The 26,227-nt window shown below is 37.9% G+C and overlaps 1 protein-coding gene across 4 annotated transcripts in view; it reads right to left on the bottom strand.

Annotated features, from left to right (window-relative positions):
- hbs1l (HBS1-like translational GTPase) overlaps window positions 1-16,934 on the bottom strand; it is a 55,374-nt gene extending 38,440 nt beyond the window's left edge. For 2 of the 4 annotated variants that reach the window (XM_052091285.1, XM_052091286.1), the window contains exons 1-4: window positions 16,788-16,934; window positions 16,252-16,317; window positions 15,737-15,874; window positions 13,842-14,045 (exon numbers count right to left, since the gene is read on the bottom strand). In XM_052091285.1, the coding sequence (XP_051947245.1) occupies window positions 13,842-14,045; window positions 15,737-15,874; window positions 16,252-16,317; window positions 16,788-16,830 (451 nt within the window). In that variant the 5' untranslated portion in view covers window positions 16,831-16,934. Of the gene's footprint in view, window positions 1-9,302; window positions 11,743-13,841; window positions 14,046-15,736; window positions 15,875-16,251; window positions 16,318-16,787 lie in introns of those variants that run through there. The other 2 variants (XM_052091287.1, XM_052091288.1) reach the window with 2 other exon arrangements.
- Window positions 16,935-26,227: the final 9,293 nt, after the last annotated feature.

The following is a 26,227-nucleotide window of genomic DNA, read 5'->3' as shown; positions in this document are numbered from 1 at the left end:
ACAGACTCTGATACACACACACATCTATTACAGGGACAGGAAGCGCTGGGAAATGTAGATACCAGTTCACCTGCTGACACGCACAGACACTCAGCCACACCCACAAAATATCTACCATCTAAAACACACACACTCAGGAACACTTCACACACACACACACACACACACACACACACACACACACACACACACACACACACACACACACACACACACTACACCCACACAACATCTCTTAAAACACAGCTGCCAGAAAGTTCAACTCGCTTCTGCATGCATACAAAGAGATCGAATGCAAGTTAAATGCGTTTATTTGGTAAATGTAAAGCTTATAATTGCTTCAATGTAAAAATACCTACAGAAAAACATATAAGTAAGCCACTGTTATGCTGACTCACCCATAAAGTGTAAAACTGTGAAATCATAAAAACACTGTTCAAATCACCAATGGCTTAACCAATGGCGTGAGTTTGGGGCGGGGCTATGTGTTTGTTGAACAACAGAAGACGGGAAACGTGTTTGGGAAACCTGTCTGAAAACAGTTTTTATTTTTGCAATTCCATCTGGTGACATTGGTAACGCAGAAATTATACACAACCTTTAAAATAGACAAAACAAATCTCCTCTACCAGAACAAATACAAACCAAAAAATTCAAGTTTTCATTTAAGCGTTTGCTGTTTTTCCAAAGAGCATTCTTCAGCTATGAAGGCAGCAACAAAAAATAGGCACACAAAACACACCCTTCAGGATATGTAAATGTGCTTTTCCTAGAAAAACGGATCCAAGCCTATTCAAACACTAGTGAGACGAGATCCTACCTGATAATTCATCATCTATTTTTCTCACTGTCAGTCACTGTATGCGATTTACTTTCCTTCAACCTGTCTTTCACTCCCTCTTTCCTCTCTCTATAATTTAATAGCTGTGTACCCTTCCTGGAACCTCTGTTTGCTGAATATGAATAGAAGTCCATAATGCAACAGGGATAAAAATGTGGCTCAGATCGATTAGCTTATGAATCAATCAGATCAATTTGTAAACCTATTAAACTAATTAACTGAAAAGAATGGATCAATGGACTCAATGGATCAATTTGCAAAAATATTACGTCACTATTTACATTACAGGGCTACACGACAATGGTGAAAATGATCAGCAGTTTATTCTGCTCAAACTTATAATCACGATTATTCAGTCATTTGATTTTTTTTCTTTTTTGTATTATCCTTCAACAGATTTATTGCACTTTCATGTAAGCCACAATTAATAAAACATGGTATCACTGTATTTAAAAATACAAATTGTCCAAATAAAACTGGGGTCCCTCAAATATATTTTATAATTTTTAAGATTTATGCATTTTAATTTCATAACAAAATAAAATGTTTTCCAATTTATGTTTTAAAAATGCAGAGAATTTTATGAAACTGAAATTTTTTACAAGTTTTAATCTATACAAGAGCAACATGTAACAAAATATTTTAGAGCAGAGCAGGACTAGAAATATGTATACTTTCAGACATGAAAAACATGACATTTCCAGGTGTTCTATGACTGTAGGAACCCTGAGGTGGGAACAGAGATTGGTACAATATTCTTCAATGAATTCTCATAAAATTGCCCTTTCCATCGGCATGCCTATAGTCTGACAAAATAGGTCTGGAAACCCAAATGTGTTGGATATGCATTTGATCCAGTAGGGGTCACTAGTGTCTTTCAGTGAAACTAGAAAATAAACCCCTGCAAAAACCAAAAACGTTCTTTTTTCCAAAACATTAACAACCTACATTATCACCCCTCCATCAGATAATCATCCTTCCATCCCCTACTTTTCCATATCAGTTATTTTGGAGGGGTTGAGTGTGGCATGCTTGTCCCACAACTACGGGGAATCCCTGTACACTCACTTCACTACCACTATTCAAATATCCTCAATTCACAAGCACTATTAAAGGATTTTCTAACATACAGCCTTGCTTATACACACCTCCTAAAAATAATGCATGCAATTATGAAAACCTTCAGTCAAAGACCAATAAGCGAAACAGGTCATCACATGAACTAACAGATGCACTCACATCTTTCACTCAATGATCTGATCTGTATTATTAATCTCTTACAAAGGTTGACAAAGGACTGAAAGGGTGCATGAATGGAATATTTTTTCAGACCATAACTCATAACTTCATCTTGAGGTTTATTCAAATGAATCCTCTAATTATAAGTGCTCACTGAGATAAACAACACTAGTACTATTGCTCATACTTAGGTTTAGGGACTTGAAGAAACCCCTAGCCCAAAGTTTTAAACTTTGCTGCATAACTCATCCTGCACCATTGTGCAACAAACATAAATGATACCTCAAATCATGCAGCTTGTTGGGGAGTGCTGCTACTTTCAAAGTAATTGGACACGGTATTCACCTGGTGGACAATAAAATTGGGGGAAAGGTCCTTTGGACTTGCATTGAGTCTTTTGACTTGGGCCAGTAAGCAGCCACCTAGAAACCATTCAGAATACCATTAAAAACCTCAGACATCAAAGCAAAAAATTATTTCATCATTTACATGACTTTTGTGTACGCAACATAAAAGGAAATGTTATAGGGACTTAGGCTCAGTCACCACTCACTTGCATTGTATGGAAAAAAAGATGTAATGGCATTGAATAGTAGCAATATTTCCATCCAAGTTGCGAATTTAATACATGCGAAAATCCATATTAAATCGACAACAATGCAAATAAATCCACGTTTCCGGAAGAAACATACTGCTATTTTCTGGTTAGAGGTACTGTGTGAATACAACCCATTTGAAAATACTGGTAAACTTTGCTCAGGCAATTTCAATTAATGAGAAGTTGTATCATTACCTATACATTTTCATATTGATGGTATGTATGAACGGAGCCATAAAATTAACTGTTTCAGTTCTATGAGGTCAGGACGCGCTGACGTAAAAACGTTTTGACAGAGATGACACAATTACACTGTAATGTGCTGTAACACCGGTGATTTGCATGTAAGAAAATGGTCAACAAATCAGTCCGATAAACTAGACAGCGATTCCGTTACGTACGATATATTCACCAGTCTCCTTCATGAATGTGCAGACCTCTTTGTAGTGATATACAGTGAGGAAAATAAGTATTTGAACACCCTGCTATTTTGCAAGTTCTCCCACTTAGAAATCATGGAGGGGTCTGAAATTGTCATCGTAGGTGCATGTCCACTGTGAGAGACATAATCTAAAAAAAAAAATCCAGAAATCACAATATATGATTTTTTAACTATTTATTTGTATGATACAGCTGCAAATAAGTATTTGAACACCTGTCTATCAGCTAGAATTCTGACCCTCAAAGACCTGTTAGTCTGCCTTTAAAATGTCCACCTCCACTCCATTTATTATCCTAAATTAGATGCACCTGTTTGAGGTCGTTAGCTGCATAAAGACACCTGTCCACCCCATACAATCAGTAAGAATCCAACTACTAACATGGCCAAGACCAAAGAGCTGTCCAAAGACACTATAGACAAAATTGTACACCTTCACAAGGCTGGAAAGGGCTACGGGGAAATTGCCAAGCAGCTTGGTGAAAAAGGGTCCACTATTGGAGTAATCATTAGAAAATGGAAGAAGCTAAACATGACTGTCAATCTCCCTCGGACTGGGGCTCCATGCAAGATCTCACCTCGTGGGGTCTCAATGATCCTAAGAAAGGTGAGAAATCAGCCCGGAACTACACGGAAGGAGCTGGTCAATGACCTGAAAAGAGCTGGGACCACCGTTTCCAAGGTTACTGTTGGTAATACACTAAGACGTCATGGTTTGAAATCATGCATGGCACGGAAGGTTCCCCTGCTTAAACCAGCACATGTCAAGGCCCGTCTTAAGTTTGCCAATGACCATTTGGATGATCCAGAGGAGTCATGGGAGAAAGTCATGTGGTCAGATGAGACCAAAATAGAACTTTTTGGTCATAATTCCACTAACCGTGTTTGGAGGAAGAAGAATGATGAGTACCATCCCAAGAACACCATCCCTACTGTGAAGCATGGGGGTGGTAGCATCATGCTTTGGGGGTGTTTTTCTGCACATGGGACAGGGCGACTGCACTGCATTAAGGAGAGGATGACCGGGGCTATGTATTGCGAGATTTTGGGGAACAACCTCCTTCCCTCAGTTAGAGCATTGAAGATGGGTCGAGGCTGGGTCTTCCAACATGACAATGACACGAAGCACACAGCCAGGATAACCAAGAAGTGGCTCTGTAAGAAGCATATCAAGGTTCTGGCGTGGCCTAGCCAGTCTCCAGACCTAAACCCAATAGAGAATCTTTGGAGGGAGCTCAAACTCCGTGTTTCTCAGCGACAGCCCAGAAACCTGACTGATCTAGAGAAGATCTGTGTGGAGCAGTGGGCCAAAATCCCTCCTGCAGTGTGTGCAAACCTGGTGAAAAACTACAGGAAGCGTTTAATTGCAAACAAAGGCTACTGTACCAAATATTAACATTGATTTTCTCAGGTGTTCAAATACTTATTTGCAGCTGTATCATACAAATAAATAGTTAAAAAATCATACATTGTGATTTCTGGATTTTTTTTTTTAGATTATGTCTCTCACAGTGGACATGCACCTACGATGACAATTTCAGACCCCTCCATGATTTCTAAGTGGGAGAACTTGCAAAATAGCAGGGTGTTCAAATACTTATTTTCCTCACTGTACATACACATTACTGTACTTTTCAGCCGCAGATAGCATCTGTGCCTTCATATGCTAGTGGCAGCATTTTGTTCTCTGTAGTTCATTAGTCTTATTTGAAGTCTCCAAAAACTGCAGAAATGTAAACATTTGCAAATTAAAACAACATCACCAAAACACAAATTTCCAGCAAATGATGCCACAGAGATTAACAGCATTTGGTGCTGATGTGTGAATGGTACCAACAAAATGGAACAAAGACGGATGTCATTGCATGTGTGAATAGCACATGTGGTATATTTACCAGAAAAGGAGACCAAACGATTTTCCTGTAATTTAACTGGATGTCCGGATTTAGGGGGGTACAGGGGTGGGCTTTAATGCCCCCCCAAAGAAAATACCTTTATATGCATTTAAGATCATCTTGGTGTTTCCATCCAGCAGGTTTTATGCAATATCCCAAAATGTGCATAAAAAACATTGATGGAAACTAGGGCTGTCAACGAATATTCTAAATTCGAATATATATTCGAATAGTTATAAAAAACAGAAATTCGAAGGTGAAAATTAATATTCGAATGTGGAAAAAAAGCAGCCCGTGATAGCAGATGTGCGGCTGTCTGCTTTGCGAGTGGGCGTGCTGCCTGAGGGGTCTTTGTTGTCGCATTTCTGAATTGTGTGCCTCATTTTATTTAACGTTAAACAGAAACATGACTAAAATGTAAGGCTACTGTACTGACTGAATAGATGTTGCATGAATAAGGTAGGTTAGATACAGCAGTTTCATGTACTGCAGGCTTCCACTGGTTTGATTATTTACCGTTTCATGTCAAGGAAAAGTTCCATGTTTACCACAGCACAGCTCGCTCGAGGCGTTCAATGTCGGTTCTATATACTGTAAAACTTCAATTAATGTTAATAATTTGTTTTAATCACTGAATGAAGCCTGCTATATTTGGGACAAGAGTCGCGACCTTATATTGCTTGCACAAAACTCTTGATCAGCACTCAACATTTGTTTATTGTTGTTGTTCTTTTAAACCGTTATCGCAGAGAGCGTGAGGGCGAGAGCGAGAGAAAGAGTGCCTCTGGCGTCGCGGCGAGAGTGAGGTCTTGGCCATTAGTTGATTTACTTGTTTTTGTGTAGGTAATACGTTGTCAAATATGTTTAAACTTAAATAAACTACCTATACAAATAGTTATGTCTCTTTGTATTAATTTGTCCTGTTATTGACGTAATGCGCGTCATTGACCAAATGCGCAACCAGATATTCGAATAGTTCGAATATATGTGTTTTTTTTAGAGGGAATATTCGAATGTCATTTTTGAGCAATTTTGACAGCCCTAATGGAAACACAGCTAGTGACTGAGGCTAACATTGTGCCTAATATTTTCTTTTGTGTTCCATGGAAAAAAGAAAGTCATATGTTTGGAGCAACATGAAGGTAAATAATGAAAGAATTTTTATTTTGGGGTTTACTATTCCTTTTGTATATTCTAATTATCACTTCTATTTAAATTGACCAAGTGAGCTACACTATATGAAGCCTGTGCCATTCAGATGTATACAAAACCCAAGGACAAAATGCTAAAACTATGTGTGAATTCCTATAATATTGTCATTTTGTTCTTACAACAGTACTTAAAGGTATGCAAAAAAGTGGTGTGATAATCAGGGCACTCAACCAGGTTAATAATCTCTCTCTCACTTTCTGACCAATCTATGTAGTGCTGCAGCACAGGCACAATGATTGACATATCACCATTTTTGCAAAAGCCACAAAGTGCAAAAAAGGGAGAAAACATCATAGAGCAGTAACAGGGCCAGCTGTAAACCAGTCACTCTTTCCTGTGTGGGCGTTAAAAGAAGGCAGAGAAAGAGAGCGGGGAAAAAAGGGATAGATGACTTGAGGAGGTCAGATGGCGGAGAGATAGAATTTAAAAAAGGGAGGCAGTGAAAGACAGCAAGTGTAAAATGTGAGCAACAGCATGCTTTACACCAGCAGCCCTTCCTGTTCTTCACCCACGCTTGGCTTGGCAAAAAGAGTGTTAACAAGTGTGTGTATGTGTGAAAGAGATACAAAGTGTGTGTAATCAAAGCATTATACACAGAACATGGACAGAGCATGTATTAACTAGCTTCTGAAATTTTGTAAATGGTGCAGTGATGGTAGGCCAGCTAGGGTGTTGTTGGTGTCTGGCAGGGCATCGTTCTGAGTGATTGGTTGCAATGTGGTTTCTATGACATTTTTGTGGTATTCTGGGTGGATGCCTACTTGCCCAAGTCAAAAGAGCCCACCCCAAAATCTGTATGTCAGTAAATCAGTATGTTAACATGGCCAGTAACAAAGGTTAAGGAACACTTTGTTTTTCCACATGACTAAGTCTCACACAAAATCAGGTGCTATATACCTTCAAAGTATACTATTTCGGCAAAATTACAACAGATCTGTGATACTCTTTCGTACAGTCAATTCCAGGCGCAAGTGCAGGCAAAACGCAAAGACATGAAATGTCCGCATGTCAAGAAAAACAGGGCTGTGTCTGAAAGGTAACATACCTGCAGCCTTAGTCTCACAAGAGTCTCATTCATAGTTACTAAGGTTAGGTTTACTTATGCTACAGAACTGGCTCCACATCTGTTAGAATTTTTATGGAATCATTAAAGAATGGTAAGCTTCCGCCAACCATGATGCAAGCCCGGGTCAGTCTGATTCTTAAAAAGGACAAAGATCCAAGTGAGTAAGAGTTACCATCCAATTTCCCTGATCCAGCTAGATTTAAAAATATTGTCAAAAATTCTGGCTAACGATTAAGTTATGACATCTCTTATACATATAGATCAGATGGGGTTTATCCGGGGCAGTAGTTCTTCTGATAAGATTAGGTGTTTCATCAAAATCATGTGGTCAGTGGCAAATGATCAGACTCCGGTCAATGCCATCTGGGGAGGGGTAATATTGGGGGTTAAATGTTCACAATGTATATATGTAGTTATATAACAAAGTTTTCTTTGTTATATGTTGTCAATAAAAAAAATGTAATTGAAAAAAATAACAAAAGAATAAGGTTAGGTTTAGGGTTAGATTTAGTGGTAGGGTTAAAGTTAGGTTTAGGGTAGAACTTCTGTTGGAACCATAAACTATGTGTGAACATCGAATGTAGCTCTCGCAAGACTTTAAGTAACCAAAAGGTTACCGACAAACTGGGCTGCACATGGACAGTTTAAGTTGAGCGCACTGTATGCAACATGCACCAAAAGGATGAAAAAAATAAATAATTTGGCCTTTACTTGATCGGCGGGTTTCACGTAGTCACGCTGCAGTCTTTGTCTGTCCAAGTATAACACAATGCGTAATTGAACATTTTAAAGGAACTTTTAAAGTGCACGTACTGTAAATGTAAGATTTTCTGTAAACGTATGATTTGAAGTCCCTCCTATGCAAGACTAAGGGATTGTTTTACAGCTACCGCCATGGCTGGACGTGAAGAAAAGTAAAAGCACACTTGTCCTCAATAAAGAAAATTATTAAAATAATCATTCATGCCCACAGAACAAGCTGTAATGATTTACTCACAGAAATGTCATTTTTAAAAAGGATATTTCACCCAACAATCCTCAATCCAGATGTATGACTTTCTTTTTCTGCTGAACACCACAAACGTGTTCTAAAAAGATTTTTAGAAGATTATTTTAGCTCTGTAGGACCATACAATGCAAGTGAATAGGTACCAAAATTTTGACGCTCCAAAAAGCACATACACTGATCAGCCACAACATTAAAGCCACTGACAGGTGAAGTGAATAGCATTTATTATCTCGATACAATGGCATCCATCAAGGGGTGGGACAGGCTTCCTCAAGGACACAATGTTGGTGGCTGTGGGGATCGAACCAGCAACCTTCTGATTAACAGTTATGTGCTTTAGCCCACTACGCCACCACCATTACATTTTTGGGTGAACTATTCCTTTAAGCGTTAGGAATTTTTCCATATCACTAAATCTATTAATAAGCTTTAGCAAACACCACAAATTTTTAAATCGGTGAATTTAAGTGAAGAAACTTTTGAACCTTACAAGTACTTTACAGTTGGAGCGTTTAGAAGTTTTTACCTCTTAATTGAAACTATGCCATGTACATTTATCAACAAAATCAAGACATTCTTTAGTTGCACCGTTTATTTATGCTTAAATAAATCTAATTTGCCAATTACTCCAAAAATAACTGGAGGACTTATAAGAGGACCCACTTTTCAAATTAATACCAGGATTGTACTGTTAGACATATCAGGTCCGTGTGTTTTCAGACAATATCCAGATTTGTGCATGCGTTCGTGCATGCTCACGTGTGTCTTCTCCCATAGTGGATGGTCTACCACGTTGAAAGCAAAGCATTTGTACAATCTCATCCAATATGAACTGGGCGTGTTAACACCTTCATGTGACCACAAAGACTCTGTTTTAGATCTACACATGTGCACACAAAACACACATAAGTGATAAACACCACAAGATTACACACCCAGCAAAAAAAAACAACCTCCCCTGCACCCCCATGTAGTCAAACACTCTCCTTTACGAATCTCAGAAATGAATCTAGAAAATCTTTATTTCAGAATATACATAAACATCAGGCCTAAGGTTACATAAATCACAACTGTACATCAGTGCTTTAAAAAAAAACTTGAAATGCAACAGATAATTGAAATGAGGACTGTAGAAAATGTTTATTAACATCTGTTATAATAACTAAAAATACACCTTTACAGTGCTGAGTTTACATCTGTGTGGCAAAACACAACACAATGGGAAAAGCTCCAGGTGTCCCCCCTCAAATACAAATGTCTCCCCTCTTTCTGTGTGTGGTAAACCAGCGATGCTCCTAATTTCAAAAGGCAGCACAACAGCTGTAGAGAGACGTTTCTGTTCTTTCCTTTATCTTTTGCACTTTAGCTGCTCCTACTGAGCTGTAATCCTTCTTGTTATGTAGAGTGAGTCTAGAATTTCGTAAGATCGAATCATCAAAACGCAATAAAACTACATAATAAAGTACAAAAATATAGAATTTGAATAATGAATCACTTTCAAAAAATTAAAAAAAATATTAAGAAAATATAAAACCATAAAGAAAAATTAAAAATCTGGAAAATAGAATCTTTTAAAAGTAATACTTGTCATATAGTACTAATACATCAGTCAGAAGTCAGGAGCTTTATGTGCTCTTTTAGATCAAAAACAAGTTAAATGTTGTTTAGGGATAATTCAACCAAAAGTATATATTCTGGCATTATTCACTCACCCTTCTGTTGTTTCAAACCCACATGGCTTTCTTCTGTGGAACACAGAAAATGTTAGGCAGAATGTGAGCCTCAGTCATCTTCTACTTTTATTGTATGAAAAACAAAATGTTTTTAATGAAATTGAATGGTGACTGAGACATTATGCCAAACATCTTAGTTTGTGTTCCACAGATGAAATTGGTTCATAGTGGTTTGAAACAAGATGAGGGTGAGTGAATTACAGAATTACATTTTTTGTGTGAACTCGCAACCAAGGTAAAAGGGAGGTTACAGGGTAATTCATGCTAAACCTTATTATCGAGTAAAAGCTTTTTTCTGATTCGCTTTGACAATGTCATCTGGTGAAGGCGTGTCAAAAGAGAACGGAGTGATGTGATGGAGAGGTGCACACTGCACTCGTTCTTTCACTCTTTCCATCTGTTTGCTATACAAAAAAGCTTTATGTTTCAGTCTATTGCACCGACTTTTCTCTTTTTTCACACGAACACACATAGCCATCGCAAAAACGGATGGTTCCGCAAAAACCCATTTTTGCTGACAATTTGAGATTTGGCTAAAACTCAAAAGGTTTGGTGAGCAACTTTCATGACGATTCGGAGAAATGCCGGGAGATGTTATGGACATGAGTGTGCCAAGATCAACATTCTGATTTAAGATTAGTGGGTGGGGCTTAGTCGCAGTAGTAGTAGGTTTATCCAAAACTTGAGTCGAGCGGTCATCTTTTTTACTTTTGAGAAACGCAGAGCATGCAGGGAGTTGCACACCATGTGAAGCTTGGTGTTGGGATATGATGTCGGAAAGGGACGGCATCCCTGAAAAGCCAGGAGGAGCACCTGCAGATGTTGTTTGGATAGGCTGTTTGGCAATTATGTCCAAACTAAAGTTTTTGGATTGTGCATTGTTTTGTGTACCAGTTGCATGCAAATTGTGTGTGTTTTGGAGTCCTGGCAAAGTCTCATAAAGCTTGGGACTGCTGCCTTGATGCTCCTGAATTAGGTCAGCCAATGAAAGGCTTCCCATCTGACCTCCAACCCCAGAGCTTGTGCCAGGCCCAGGCACTCCCAATGGCCCACTGCTTTGCATTACAGAGCTCAAACTACCTATCGAGATAGGAAGTGGAGTGGATACCTGAGAAACCTGCAGAGTCAGGCTACTAAGAGGGTGGACAAGAGATGAGGAGGATGTCAAACCCAGCCCAGCTGGGTCAGTGGCGCAAGTTCCCAAAGAGATACCAGTGGAGAGATTTCCACATGAAACAAGAGAGAAACTGGATGATAGTGGGGCACTAGGCCCCTGAGATAGAGCAGTAGAAAGTGGGACAGAAGGACCAAGACAAGAACAAAAAGGAACTTTAGTGCCTTGGGTTGGACTGTTAGTAAGAGGTATACTGTAATCCAATGAAAGACCAGTTGAGGGGACAAGAGGCGGGATATTTGCACACTTCTGATCATGCTGAGCCATTAACTGGGCCAATGAACTTGGCCCTGAAGGTGTAGATTGTACAACCTTGCTGCACAAATTTTGACTTGAAACCATTTTTGAATGGTCTTTTGCCAAACTCCCCAAACCAAGAAGAGAAATCTGAGAAGTGTTTTTAGTCTGGTTTGGCTTAGATATGGCTAACATATCACTGAGGTTATAAGACTGCATGAGGTCCTGCTTAAGGGTTTTGCTTGATGAGTGTGTATTTTTTGCAGTCTTGGTACTATTGTGTGAAGGAAATAAGGCTCCTTACCTTGCAATGGCCAATCGTAGTAAGAGAGAGCAATCAAAGGATGAGGTAGGTGAATGAAGTTCATCGGTCAGCCAAGACCACAGAGATAGGAAAAAAAAGGCAATATGTTATTCACATGATAAAATAAAGGATATCAGTGATTTAAGGGATAGTTCACCCAAAAATGAAAATTCTCTATTTTTCCTGACTCTCATGCCATCCCAGATGTGTATGACTTTCTTCTGCAGAACACAAGAATATGCTCTGCAATGTAGGTCCATAAAATCCAAGTGAATGGTGACCAAAACTTTGAAGCTCCAAAAAGTACATAAAGGAGAATAAAAGTAATCCAAAAGACTCCAGTGGTTTAATATATCATGTCTTCAGAAGCAATCCAATCAGTTTGGGTGAGATAAGACCAAAATATAAATAATCACTTTTCACTATAAATCTTAAAATTAGCAGTCTCCTTAGCGATCATGATTTTAAGTTTTGAAGCTCTGCGCATGCGTGTATGAAGTGTAATCGAGTTTGAAATCATGTTCATGTCTGTTCTCACCCAAAATCGATTAGATTGCTTAAAACATGGATTAGAAAGGGCCTGGGTAGCTCAGCGAGTAAAGACGCTGACTATCACCCCTGGAGTTCGCAAGTTCGAATCCAGGGTGTGCTGAGTGACTCCAGCCAGGTCTCCTAAGCAAAGAAATTAGCTTGCTTACTAGGGAGGGTAGAGTCACATGGGGTAACCTCCTCGTGGTCGCTATAATGTGGTTCGCTCTCGGTTGGCAGCGTGGTGCGTGTGGATGCCGTGTAGCCTCCACACGTGCTATGTCTCTGCGGTAATGCAATCAACAAGCCACGTGATAATAAGCGCAGGTAGACTGTCTCAAACGCTGAGGCAACTGAGATTCGTCCTCCGCCACCCAGATTGAGGTGAGTCACTATGCCACCATGAGGACATAGTGCATTGGGAATTGGGCCTTCACATTGGGGAGAAAATCAAAAAAATAAATAAAACATGGTTTAAACCACTGGAGTCATCTGGATTACATGCTTACTTTTATGCTTCCTTTATACTTTTTAGACCTTCAAAGTTCTGGATGCCATTAATTTGCATTGTATGGACCTACAGAGCTGAGATATTCTTCTAAAAATCTTTGTTTGTGTTCAACACAAGAAAGGAAGTCATACACATCTGCAATGGCATGGGTTTGAGTCAATGATGAGAGAATTTTCATTTTTGGGTGAACTATCCCTTTAAGAAAACCACAGTCTAGTTTGAATATTAACTGGTTAAGCCTAATTAAATCTTAAAATTTTAAACTGAAAGTAGCAAACTGCAATAAGTTTAAACACTCATCAAATGGCTTAACAAGCACAGTTTTTTTTCCCTGTGTTGACGTATTTCTTTTTAATACAGCAAGTTGGACTTTTCAAAGGGCTTTTTATTATTATTATTACTCAAAAATGAAAATTCTGTCCCAATTGATTTACCTTTATATCAACCTAAAATAGTATGACTTACTTTCTTATGGGGAACACAAAATGGAAAAGAAATTAACAAGTAGATTTCAACCAATGGTGGATTTTGCAGATACCGATAATAAAGACTGACAATAGATTAATCGGCCGATAGTTTTTCAAATCGATTTTTATGTGTAATGTCAAAGTTTCCTAGTCCTTTTTCTTAATATGACAGTCATTTTTGGGTGAACTATTGCTTTAAGTTTATTTGGTCAACTTTTAGGATTACACTAACAATGTTGGCTTCTAAGCGTAACAGTCATGGACAAAAAGTCATCAAACTTTCAATTTAGAATTGGGGTCTTCAACACAGAACCATTTTATCCTCTGAAACTGAAACATGCCTGACAGGTTTATGTTCTCCCCACTTTCGGAAAAACCCTGGAGTTTAGAATATTCCCCCGAGACTGAGTGCTTTTCATTTTCATTTCACATCAAAATACATAAGAGGGCATATTTATAATAAGAAGTGGCACAGATTTTTTCTAGGTAGCTAATGACAACAATGGTGTGTAGGTTTTTTCTTTTGGTGGTGGTAACTGTTCTGTGGCAGTGTTGACTGGTTTTGGGTTAAAGGGTGTGTGAGTGTACCTTTTTGCGGTGCAGGGGTTGGCTCGGGCTGTGGGTTAGTTCTGGCCGGAGGGGTGTGTGCATTAGTCTTCTCTTCAGTCAGGACGAAATCAAGGGCTCTTTGAGGGTCGTAGTCGTATTTCAGCGCTGCCCGAGTCAGTGTGGAGTCTGAAACTGAGTCTCCAAGTACTGCTCTCATCTGATCCAAACAGGAATACAATCGACCTACCCAGAAGCAAATGTATTTAAACAAAATATAGATTTTGCACAATTGCAACACATTCCCAGCATTCCCCATTCTCAAAGTTTAAAGAATGACAGGCATGAATATACACATTTTCACATGAATGCAAACAATAAATGCTTGTTCATGTGCACACAAAATAGGTAACAAGTTGTAACTCTGCTTCACACTACAGCTAGGCAAACTATTTAATATTTATGATATAACACTTTGTTGGTGATGAACCAATATTGTGAATATTGCAATGATTTTAAATGTGCTTTTTGTTGGCAATTAACTTTCCTCAAGTCATTGACCGTAAAGTGCTTTGGTGCCACGATTCATGAATATGAGAGAGCTAAAACATATTTTAATAGTGTCTCTGATATAACACCTTTTTAAAAAGGTTATAGATTAGGAATGTTTGTTTTACATCTGCGAATCAGCTCTTTCAGATGTCCATTTCAGGAAATTAGTTAACAAAATCTGCTTGCATCATCACTTAAATGAATGTATGGCATTTTACATGCTTTAAAAAAAAATATGTAGGTAAATGTATTTATTATTGTAGTGTTATACTGATGCATACAGTGGCAAGAAAAAGCTTTAATTGGTCATAAATTGTGATCATATCTTCATCAAAGTCACAAGTATAGACAAACACAATCTGCTTAAGCTAACAAGACACAAACAATTATAATCTTTCGTGCATTTACTGAAACATTCACAGTGTTGTGGAAAAAGAAAGTCAACTTTTGGATTTAATAACTGGTCGATCCTCCTTTGGCAGCAATAACCTTAACCATGCATTTCCGGTAGCTGTGGATTAGACCTGCACAATGTTCCTAAGGAATTTTGAGCCAATCTTTAGAACTGCTTCAGCCATATTCTTAGGGTGTCTGGAGTGAATGGCTCCCTTGAGGTCATTCCACAGCATCTCTATTGAGTTAAGGTCTGGGCTCTGACTGGGCCACTCCAAAAGGTGGATTTTCTTTTTTTGAAGCCATTCTCTAGTGGATATAGGTCGATGTTTACGTTCATTGTCCTGCTGCATCACCCAACTTTTACTGAGTTTCAGCTGGCACACAGCCACCCTGACATTATCCAGTAGGATATCTTGATAATCTTGGGAATTCATTTTTCCCTCGATGATGGCAAGCGCTCCAGGTCCCAATACAGCAAAGCAGCCACAAATAATGAAATCCCTCCACGGTACTTCACTGTTGGGATTATGTTTTCATGTAGGTTACGTTGCCCTTTTTATGCCATAAATAGTAGTGATGCACCGAAATGAAAATTCTGGGCCGAAACCGAAAATTCAGGATGCACTTGGCCGAACACTACTTATTTTTTTTAATACCCATTTAAAAAAATATATTTTTTATATATATATGTATATATATATATATATATATATATATATATATATATAAAAATCATTATATCCATTATATCAAACTGTGTTTGATATAATGGCATGTGATTTTCTAGTACCAAATTAGCAATTTAGCATGATTACTCAAGGATAAGGTGTTGGAGTGATGGCTGCTGGAAATGGGGCCTGTCTAGATTTGATTAGCTGAGTGCCAAACAGCTGAATGAAACCGCTAAATCTGTACATTATTCCAAACTTTTGGCCACCAGTGTACATACACCTGTAAAATCAGAAGTCAAACATCGAGTCAGTGTGTACCTTGCTCCAGTGGGTCAAGTGTGTGTGTGACTGTGGGAGAGGTTGGCATCTCCTCCTCTTCCTCATACTCTGCCTCCTCCAGTGTCTCCACCTGCCGTGCTTGCCTTGAGTCTTGACGCGAGTAGATAAACTGTGCGGCTATGAAAACATGAAGCCAGAAACATTAGGGCACACCAGACAAAACTATACAATATTTTCTTTTACTCTTAATGACTCCACGTCTATAGAAATGGAAATAAGTGTTCTAATAAATGGCACTGCACTGAGTCGCGAGAGAGCGTAACATTCATTGGGTGGTTTAAATCAAAATGTAATCCGTAACATACTGGTCTGATGATAATACAGCATATATTGCCAAAATGATATGATACCATTATCTTTGGTAGGCCTAACTAATTACAAATAAATACAACTAACATCAAGAATTTTCTACATGTAAGATACATTCATGATACTACATAACACTATTATAAGAAATCATTTATTTTATTTTTTTTATAAATGACAACACAAACCAGTGGCAGGAGAGATGCAGTAGTCATCCTCCACGGACTGTCCGTACATGTCATCATCATCAAAGTCTACAAGCAAGGAAGAAATTCAGAATATTATGTTATATTCCAACCCATAATAGCTGGTTAAAACAGTTCAAATCTTCCGTAAACAAAGATAAATGCTTTGAAGGGGCCAGAAACCGTTTTGCTTAGTCAGCCACACTACCTGAAACACTACAACCGTTACACTGAATTGAAAAAGGGTAATCAGCGGATACACTTTATATAACTTAATACCGATGATAAAACATCAGCTGACCCGTGCTCACTAGATCATACTGTAATAATAAAGAAAGACATTTTATTATACTACTGTTTGATTTTAAAAGCACAAAGAGGTAACCCGTTATTTGACAGCTGGGTGGTCAAACTGAAAGTGTAACACGACAGCAGTGAGATAATCTGAACCCTGCATGCTACAAAATAAACCCGCTAACTAGCATTCATACAGGCCGCTTGAGATAAAACCAGTAAAATATCCTATTCCCCGTATCTACCTTCGTCGTAGTTATAACCTCGTACATTCCTGTGGCGGGACATGTTTTGTTCGACGGCTTTCTTTCACGTACACACGGTGCGCAGGGCGAGAAATCAATTCTCAATGTAAAGTTTTGGCATGTGTCTCACTCAACTCCCGCCATATTGACGACCATCGAAAACAAGGGTGCGCGCATGCGCAGTAAGAAAATACGAAGAGGCGTTTTGGTTAGCTCGAGAACAATTGAAAATGTATTTAATAGAACTTTTGATATTAAACGAAATGACTAAAGTATTATGAAAGCTTCTTTCTTAAGTTAAATTAAGATTAGTCGACAGTATTTGTAGCATAATGTTGATTACTCCACTAAAATCATAAAATGATGACAACGTCTTGTATCGATCGTACTGTCGGATTATGTACAGTTGTTGTATCAAATCTGTTTCGTCCTAGCCCCGATAGGGTATAAGGTTATGACTAGGGTATGTAGGGTAGTGTAGGTTAGGGTAGAGAAGGGTTAAGGCCGAAACGAGACGCAAGTGCTTGGCCAACATGGCCTACGCGTGGTCCCGTTGTAGCCTACATACTCCACATGCACCCTTGTAAGACCAGCTGGTCACCAGTTTATGTTGTATTATTACGGTTTCTATAGTAATTTTTCACTTTGAGAAAAGATTTAGTGCTATAAAAATAACAAATGTTGCTGCTAACCTTCTAAAATTGATGGACGCTTTGTCGCTCGCTTGCACAATGTTTATTAAATTTGGGAGTAATGGAGGAAATCGTCCATTTCTCTCTGTAGGCTAATTTTCCATATTGTTACAACAGGCAGAGCTACTGTAATTTATTAACTTGGCGCTTGAACGGGTGCCGCTTAGAAATACTTGTATGAAATTTAGTTTGTCAATAGATTTGTAAATTTTCTGAAGAAAATGCTACAGCAGGGTGTTGTGGGTGGTTGCAAGGTCCTTGCTAACTGGCCCAAGTATTCTGTTCCACGAAATGGCCCATGTCCCTCCTTAAATGTAATTCTGTGGGAATTGTTTGGCATTTTTTATCATGTATGTAACAATGAATTGGTCTGCAATAAAGCAGATCTTTATGAACTGCCAAGTTGCATGTTTAAATTATCTTTTGACCTTCATACAGCTACATAGATGGTAAGAAAACATCCCTTAAAGGGTTAACTATAACAAAAAACTGTGCAGCTGCAGACTTTAGACCTGGAAAGCACCTTCAATCTCTCTTATCCTCCCTTTTGTATCAGATTCTTCAGGAACTTCATAATTTGGTAACTTTATGCAGTATTCTGCCCTTGATTTTTGGGTTTGTTCAAAAGCAGGGTGATACCCAAAAAGTGTAGAGGAAAATCAACTTTGTTCCATGTTCATTTCACGTAATTGACCAACTTCATCTTGAAATGTGCAGTAGCTATAATTAAACACTTCAGGGAGCTCTCTGTAAACCCTAATATTGTCATTACTGGAAAAATGAAGTTGTGAAACGGAGGTACAGGTGTCAATGCAGTTCTGTGTAGAAATATGTTTATTTAATGATTGACATAAAATCAGTCATAATCTAGTTTATTTGAGCTGTGTTATTGTATGACCTAAATTTGAGTCCATTCGATTCAACTTATTGGGTAGAAACTACCACATTTCAATTGAAAATCTGAGTTAAGTCCACTTACATATAGTGAAATTAATTAGCTAAGTTCATTCTATGTGATTACCTAGTTAAAGGGGTCATGACGTGGAGAATCACATTTTCCTTTATATTTAGACATATAAGAGGTAACTGTACTATAAAAACAAACTGTACATTTCAGAACTCAAAACTCCCTCCCCAGTCTAAAAAGAGCATTTATAGTTGCCACCCTGCTGAAACATCTCGTTTTTAAATCTGTCTGTTCGTGACATCATGACACATTGTTCATTTGTATTTGCACATCCCACAACATGTGTGATCAAACACTTGGCCTGCCCACTGACACACAATTCAAGTCTAGAGAGCAGGCCTTGTGTGACTATTCCTAACATAACACCTATGGGGATCCATGTGGACATTTTTGTATTATTTTTGAGTATATTCATGCACTACACAGACTCTTTGACCACTTGATACATATCTTGTGCTGCTTTTAAAAGACGTGGTGTCAAGTTATAAAAGGGAGAAGCGATTCTCTTTTATTCAGCTTCTGCCTCTTGTTTATTTGCATAACACATCTGCGCTATTTTTAATTGTTGGTGTATGCACTGTAAAAAAGTTCTTTAATTTTAACCGTAAAAGTCTGTAAAAATGCTACAGTAAAAACAATTATATTGGTTAATAAGTAGTTACCGTAAAATATCCATACAAATGTTTTATATATTTTAAAAGACAATACATGTTGTTATATGTTAAAAAAATTGGATGTAATAAGTATAATTTCCCTGGATAATTATTGGTTGAAATTTGTATTATGTTCAACAAGAGAGTGCATATACTTTTTTACAGTAAATAATTGTTAAAATTACGGCTAAAAACAGTAATCGAGCATTCCCAGAATTCCCTGTGTGACCTATTACATTTAATAATATTTTATGGGGAATAGTTATGTTTAATCTTATTTTTAATATCAGTTACGTACACTGGGGTGTTCTGTATTATATTTGATGTAATTTAATTAATGTTACTGCATTATTTTAATCTCACATGTGTTACCCTGGTGTTTAGTGTGAGTGACAATGAGCACTGTCTCTACATGCTTATTGGTCATTGCTCCTGGAAGAGCCACTTTTGATGAACAGCATGTCATCATGTACCCTTCTGTAATTACTAAATAATTAACAATACATTTTAAAGTGAAAAGAAAATTTTTACAGTTTCAGAAGGTTAATATATTAAGTTTATCATTTAATAATATAAACAATGGTACTGCATCGTATAAATATACCGTAATAACAACAGTTTTAAACTGTAAAATTTACAGGTTTGTTTAAATCTTTACTGTATTTTTACATATTCTGGCAACCACAGCTGCCAGTTTTTGTTTTTGTTTTTTGTAAAAACAACAGATTTATTTATTGCAGTGTGTAAACATAGGACATCTGTGACGATGGACATCTTTGATGATGGACGATGGACGTCTTCAACCTTTTCAATGTGTTTCCAGCAATGTGCGCCTCAGTGCGCCTTCTGTATGTATGTGTGTAATTTCAACGTGCTTTGGACTATGTGTGGTTTTTTTTGGCTCATGTCAGCATGGTTTGCTTGTGAACAGACAAAACATGATTCAAGCTTGCAAAGGAAGTGTTATTGAAGGAGGGGGCAGTTAAAAACACTGCAAAATCTTAGTTAAACTGTTGTCATGACTGTTTGATTGTTTATGGTGCTAAGTGTTAACAGTTTTGCTTGAGATGAACAGTTTAATAAATTCAAATGCAATGTGTTGGATGTGCGTTATGTAAACATTGCAATTTAGTTTTATAACATTGAAGGTACATTCCTTGTACATTCTCTTCAGATTGAATTTACTAAATTTGAAGGGCTGCATAATGTTAGCCAATCAGAACAGTGGGCATTTAAGTTGAAGTTTTAAGGAAGCGCTTAGCCCAAAACCAAGCTTTTCAGACAGAGGGCCAAAATCAGGGTGGAAAATGATCATATACAGTATTACTAAATTGTGACTGTTTTGGTGCAAGAAAAAAAAATCATAACATTATCATTGGACCTCAGGGATGATAATAACGGTAAAAAATAGCACTTCATGACCCCTTTTAGTGAACTTAATTACACAAGATTTAGAGATGTCATTACTCAATTAAATTAAGGGAACAGGTTTACTCAATCAATTGAGTGTAGTCAACATAAATGTTCACTTTGTTTGATTACCTGTTGCATCAGGAACATAATGATGATGTTGTGAATGAATTTGTTCTGTTCACAACATGTAGGGTACAGCACTCATACTGTGTGGGTGAGAGAGCGACAGAAAGAAAGATTTTTACCAGTCACTAACCTGATACTGTCTGTACTAAATATGTTTCATTCACATCTGCATGACATTTAGAACTTTGAGTACATGTCTATATTTAACTTAAAAACACACTCAACACAACAGATATACAGATGCTTCATTGCATCATGCTGTCTTAGAGTGACCCAGATACACCAAACAGCCACAACATTAAAACCACCTACCTAATATTGTGTAGTTCCCTCTTGTGCCGCCAAAACAGCGCCAACCTAATTGTTCTTACTACAATTGTACCGAGTGGTTATCTGTGTTACTGTAGACTTAGTCAGTTCTAACCAGTCTGGCCATTCTCTGTTGACCTCTCTCATCCATATGCAGAACTGCCGCTCTCTGGATGGGAAAATTTCAGGATATCAGCAGTTACAGAAATACTCAAACCAGCCTGTCTGGCACCAATGATCATCCATGCGATTATCTAATTAGCCAATCATGTGGCAGCAGTGCATAAAATCATGCACATATGGGTCAGAAGCTTCGGTTAATGTTCACATCAACCATCAGAATGTGGACCATGGCATGATTGTTGGTGCCAGATGGGCTGGTTTGAGTATTTCTGTAACTGCTGATCTCCTGGTATTTTCACGCACATCAGTCTCTAGAATTTTCTCAGAATGGTGTCTAAAACAAAAATCATCCAGTGAGCTGCAGTTCTAGGGCTGCACCACCGTGCCGCGGTTAGCACTGTCGCCTCACAGCAAGAAGGTCGTGGGTTCAAACCCTGGTTGCCCCGGCCTTTCTGTGTGGAGTTTGCATGTTCTCCCCGTGTCTGCGTGGGTTCTCTCTGGGTACTCCGGCTTCCTCCCACCATCCAAAAGACATGCAGGCTAGGTTAATTGGTGTCTCCAAAAAAATTGCCCTAGGTGTGGATGTGGAGGTGAGTGTGAGTGTATGTCTGTCTATGTGTGGCCCTGCGATGGACTGGCGACCTGTCCAGGGTGTCCCCCGCCTTTCGCCCAATGTTAGCTGGGATAGGCTCCAGCCCCCCGCGACCCTGTACACAGGATAAGCGGTTGACGATGGATGGATGGATGGATGGATGGATGGATGGATGGAGCTGCAGTTCTGTGGGTGGAAATGACTTGTTGATGAGAGAGGTCAACAGAGAACGGTCAGATTGGTTCGAATTGATATACTGTAACTCAGATAACCGCTCTGTACAATTGTGGTGAGAAGAAAATCATCTCATAATGCTATTCTGAGATGCGGGTTGGCACTGTTTTGGCGGCACGTGGGGGACCTACACAATATTAGGCAGGTGGTTTTAATTTTGTGGCTTATTGGTGTATATAAATTCTACAGCGAGTAGTTTGCAAAGTTGTTCAGTGGGAGGGGTTCTTCCATGTGCAGAAAAAGAGGTTTATTGCACGACACATATATATACATAATTAATTAGTGTATTCTTTTTATTATTAACAAGTGTTAAGGGGTCATTGAAACTAAGGTTCTCAGTGGGCCAACTAGTAGAAGACAAGACAGGAAATAAACATTTGAGTGCTCCTCGATTCACCTTCTCTGCGGTGTGTGTGTTTGTGTGGTAAGGGGCTGTTTAATCCTTTGCATCATTCTAAAAAAGGTGTTACCCACAGGTTGTACCAATGACAGGATATAATGGGAGGAAAATATTTACAAAGAGACAGACACAACACAAGGGAGAAAGTTCACTGTATAGAGAAAGAGTTCATAGATTTAATTAGGTCTTCAGGGCATCAATCTCAACACTGAGTGTATGGTCTGTGTGTGGTGTCTGGTTCCAGACTGACTCACAAATATTTTGAGGTCACAAAGTGACAAAGAAGCTGCAATGGAAAACTGTGCACTTTAACATAATCACACACATGCACGCATTTTAAGTGATGCTCCCCGTACATCTGATGTTTCCAGAAATGTTTTTAGAAGCTTCAGAAACATTACAGTTTGAGTGGGGTGCAATAGAGTTTGTTGAGTCGTAGAGTCCAAGTTGTCATCCACTTTTGGGCACTTCCCAAACCCAAATTTCCGAAATTGAGTTTACTCAAAAAACAGTGATGATGTCATAGGGCCTTACAGTTGAGCAAGTTGGGGGGTTAGTTTGTCAAAAGTGTTTTCAAGTGGGGGGGATCATCAAACTAGATCAAGCAGCCTTAAAGCCCAGGGCACCCCCTGGTAGTCAAGGGCCTCTGGGCACTGGCCCCATTGTTAATCCGTTCCTGGGTGTTCCCTGTCCTATCATCTTTAATTTTTTTCATTCTGATCTAAGGGGAAGAGATTGAAACTGCTCCCTGCTGATGCACACTCTGTCGTGGGGATGCACATCCCTCGAAGCGCACGCTTAATGCAGCTAAATTATAACATGATGGCTTGTGACTTTTTGAATCATAATATACGTTACTGCACATTTATTATCGTGAAGAAAATTGGCAATATGCAGCTTTATTAATGCGAGAGAGTTTGTTTTTTTGTGAGTTAAAGATGGATTGAAGTGAACAGAAAGGTGAGTGAGGAAGACTTCCCCCATTATACACTGCAACAAAATAATCGCTCTATAATCAGATTAATCGATTATCAAAATAATCATTAGTTGCAGCCAAAACATTTTAAGATTTTATCTGTAAATATATCATCTCTAAATGTTTAATTTATTTTTAAGTTTACAGTGTTTTCTAATCATCTTTTTTTTCACTATTAAAGTAAGATGTATAAACATGGAGAATTTTTTTTTTCAATTAAATTAAAATGTATTTGTAAAGTGCTTTAAACAATGAAAGCTGGTGAAAAGGTGACAACTTAAGGTTCTAGAAATATTTTTATCATAAAACTATATCCAGATTTAATTTTATTTCTTATGGTGATTAATGTTTGATTTCCTATAATGTCACACTTATTTTTTTTTAACCTTTTTTCTTGAAATTTTTCCCAGACCTCCTATAGCACCCCCTTACAGGCTCCGGAGAGTCACCAGTTTGAAAAACCCTGATCTAGCATGTGTGCAGATGCCACTTTTTTGATATTGAATTAAAGGTATATTCCAGGTTCAGTACAAGTTAAGCTCAAGTGACAGCATTTGTGGCATAATTCTGATGTATTCTAAATGTATTTAGACTATTCCCTCTCTTTTTATAAAAAAGGAAAGGATCTTACAATGGAAGTGAATGGAACTTTAAAATATTCAGTTTCAAAAGTATAGCCACAAGACGTAAACAATATGTGAGTTAGCATGATTTTTAGAGTGATCCCTCACTGACCTTTACTGTGTGGAATTATAGCCAATTTTACAACTTTGTTGTCATGACGATGTAACTGTGTAAACGGCATAAACACTAAAACAACCATCAATGCGATGATTTGAACATTATAGCTCAAATAATGCACACGTTTTAACAGAATAATTAATGTACGTGCTTTTATATAATGTATACATTTCACATTTCTGCATTTAGACCATCCAATCCCCATTCACTTCAATTGTAATTGTTGAGTTGTGCTTTTTTTTTTTTAAGAAAAGGACAGACGAGTCAAGATTCTTTTGTATGGTAATCAACATTATGCCACAAATGCTGTCAAGTTATCTTAACTTGTATTGAACATGGAATACTCTTTTAATTATGTTGAAATCCATACATAAGTATCATAAGTGTGGCATAAGTCTCCAAATACATTTGGGCCCACTTTATGACTAAACACAATAAAGTTTTTCACACACTTTATCTGATTACACAACACATTATCCTTAATATATCATTATTGTTGTATAAATGTACAGTATGTCACCACAGCAAACAGTAGTTTAATACATAGTTGTGAGTTGTGTAGTCTGAATGAGCCATAAACCATGCGTGATTATTATTTCATATAGGGAAGTTGGCTACACTGTAAAAAAAAAAAAAAATCCTGTTAAATTTACAGTAAAAAAAAAAAACTGGCAGCTGGTTTTGTTAGAGATTCACAGTAAAAAAATCAGTAACTAGATTTCAGGCTTTGCGGGATGTAGTTTTAACGCCTGTATATTTTACGGTGCATTACTCTCACTCATATTATTAAATAATAACCTTGATATGTAAATCTTTTGAGTCTGTATAAATGTGCTTTTTATTTATTAATATATATGTTAATTACCATAGTAATTCAGAAGAGTACATGAACTGTTCATCAATTGTGGCCTTTCCAGGAGCAATACCCAATGAGCATTTAAAGACAGTGCTCAGTGTCACTCACACAAACACTAAACACCATCAGGGTAACACATATGAGATTAAAATAATGCAGTAAATAATAATTCAATTACATCAAATATAATACAGAACACCCCAAAGTACATAACTGATATTAAAAATAAGAAGAAACATAACTATTCCTATAAAATATAATGAAATGTAATGGGTCACACAGGGAATTCTGGGTACGCCCAGAATTCCCTGATTTTAACAATCATTTTCCGTAAAAGTACATGTACTGTATTGTTAGACATAATATAAATTTATACTGTTAATTATACAGAAAATCATACTTTATATTAAAAATATATATATATATTTTTTTACAAAATGTTACCGTAAAACTACATGTAGCCTATTGTCGTTTTAAAAATATTTAAAATGTGTAGGCCTACCGTATATTTTAAGGTAACTACCCTTTAACAAATAAACGTTTTTTTAAACGTCTTTGCTGTTTACCACTTTTTTACAGTGTATAATAAAATGACGACTAAACTATGCGCTTTCTCTGTTAATGAAGCAGCCCATATTAACTCCTGTTCTGCAATGCATGGATGAACGCTCTCAGCCAGCGCGCAGACACAACAGAGGCGCGCTCCCGAGCTTCGCTGAGCACGTGAGCACCAGTGGTCAGAAACAATTATTCACGCTGAGCGATATGATAAGTGACTGCCACAATATGCCAACCAGTGGGCGCAATGGATAGACAAAAACATAGCAGACAACAACCCTCAAGGATCCTGTGATCAGATGTGGGTGCATGTGACAGAGAGCGAGAGTTTGCTGGTATATGACTATGTAATGACACACACTATCAAATCATGGCAACAGGTTGGACATGTATGTGAACTTAAAACAAGCTTCTCTACTTTTCAATCCAAACTAATAGCCCAACCGTGGATTTCAACAGCAAAATCACAGTGATATATATGTATTGTGTAACTGCGACGCAAAGGTGGTACATTTCTGACAAAGCAAAAGCGAAACCACTGTAACCCTATGAAAGTGAGAAAAGAAGGCAATATAAAATAATTAACAGGAAATAACATCTTATTTTAACTAGGAGTCTTCAGGGTTATTGGCTCTCCGTAAGTGAACACCTGCATGCACATCCTCAGAAACAGTACTGATGCCCAGCCGGACCCCTCACGCTCTGTTTCCCCCTCGGTTTGCCACATTTTCCCTCCCACTCACAGTGCACATTGTCCTCTAAGAACCACGCTGCCACCCCTCCCTGCCTTTTTACCACGA

The sequence above is a fragment of the Xyrauchen texanus genome, chromosome 25 (genome assembly GCF_025860055.1).
Source record: "Xyrauchen texanus isolate HMW12.3.18 chromosome 25, RBS_HiC_50CHRs, whole genome shotgun sequence".
NCBI classification, from domain to species: Eukaryota; Metazoa; Chordata; class Actinopteri; order Cypriniformes; family Catostomidae; genus Xyrauchen; species Xyrauchen texanus.
The sequence above is the reverse complement of the archived record's forward strand: the minus strand, read 5'-3'. Positions and strand labels throughout refer to the sequence as shown.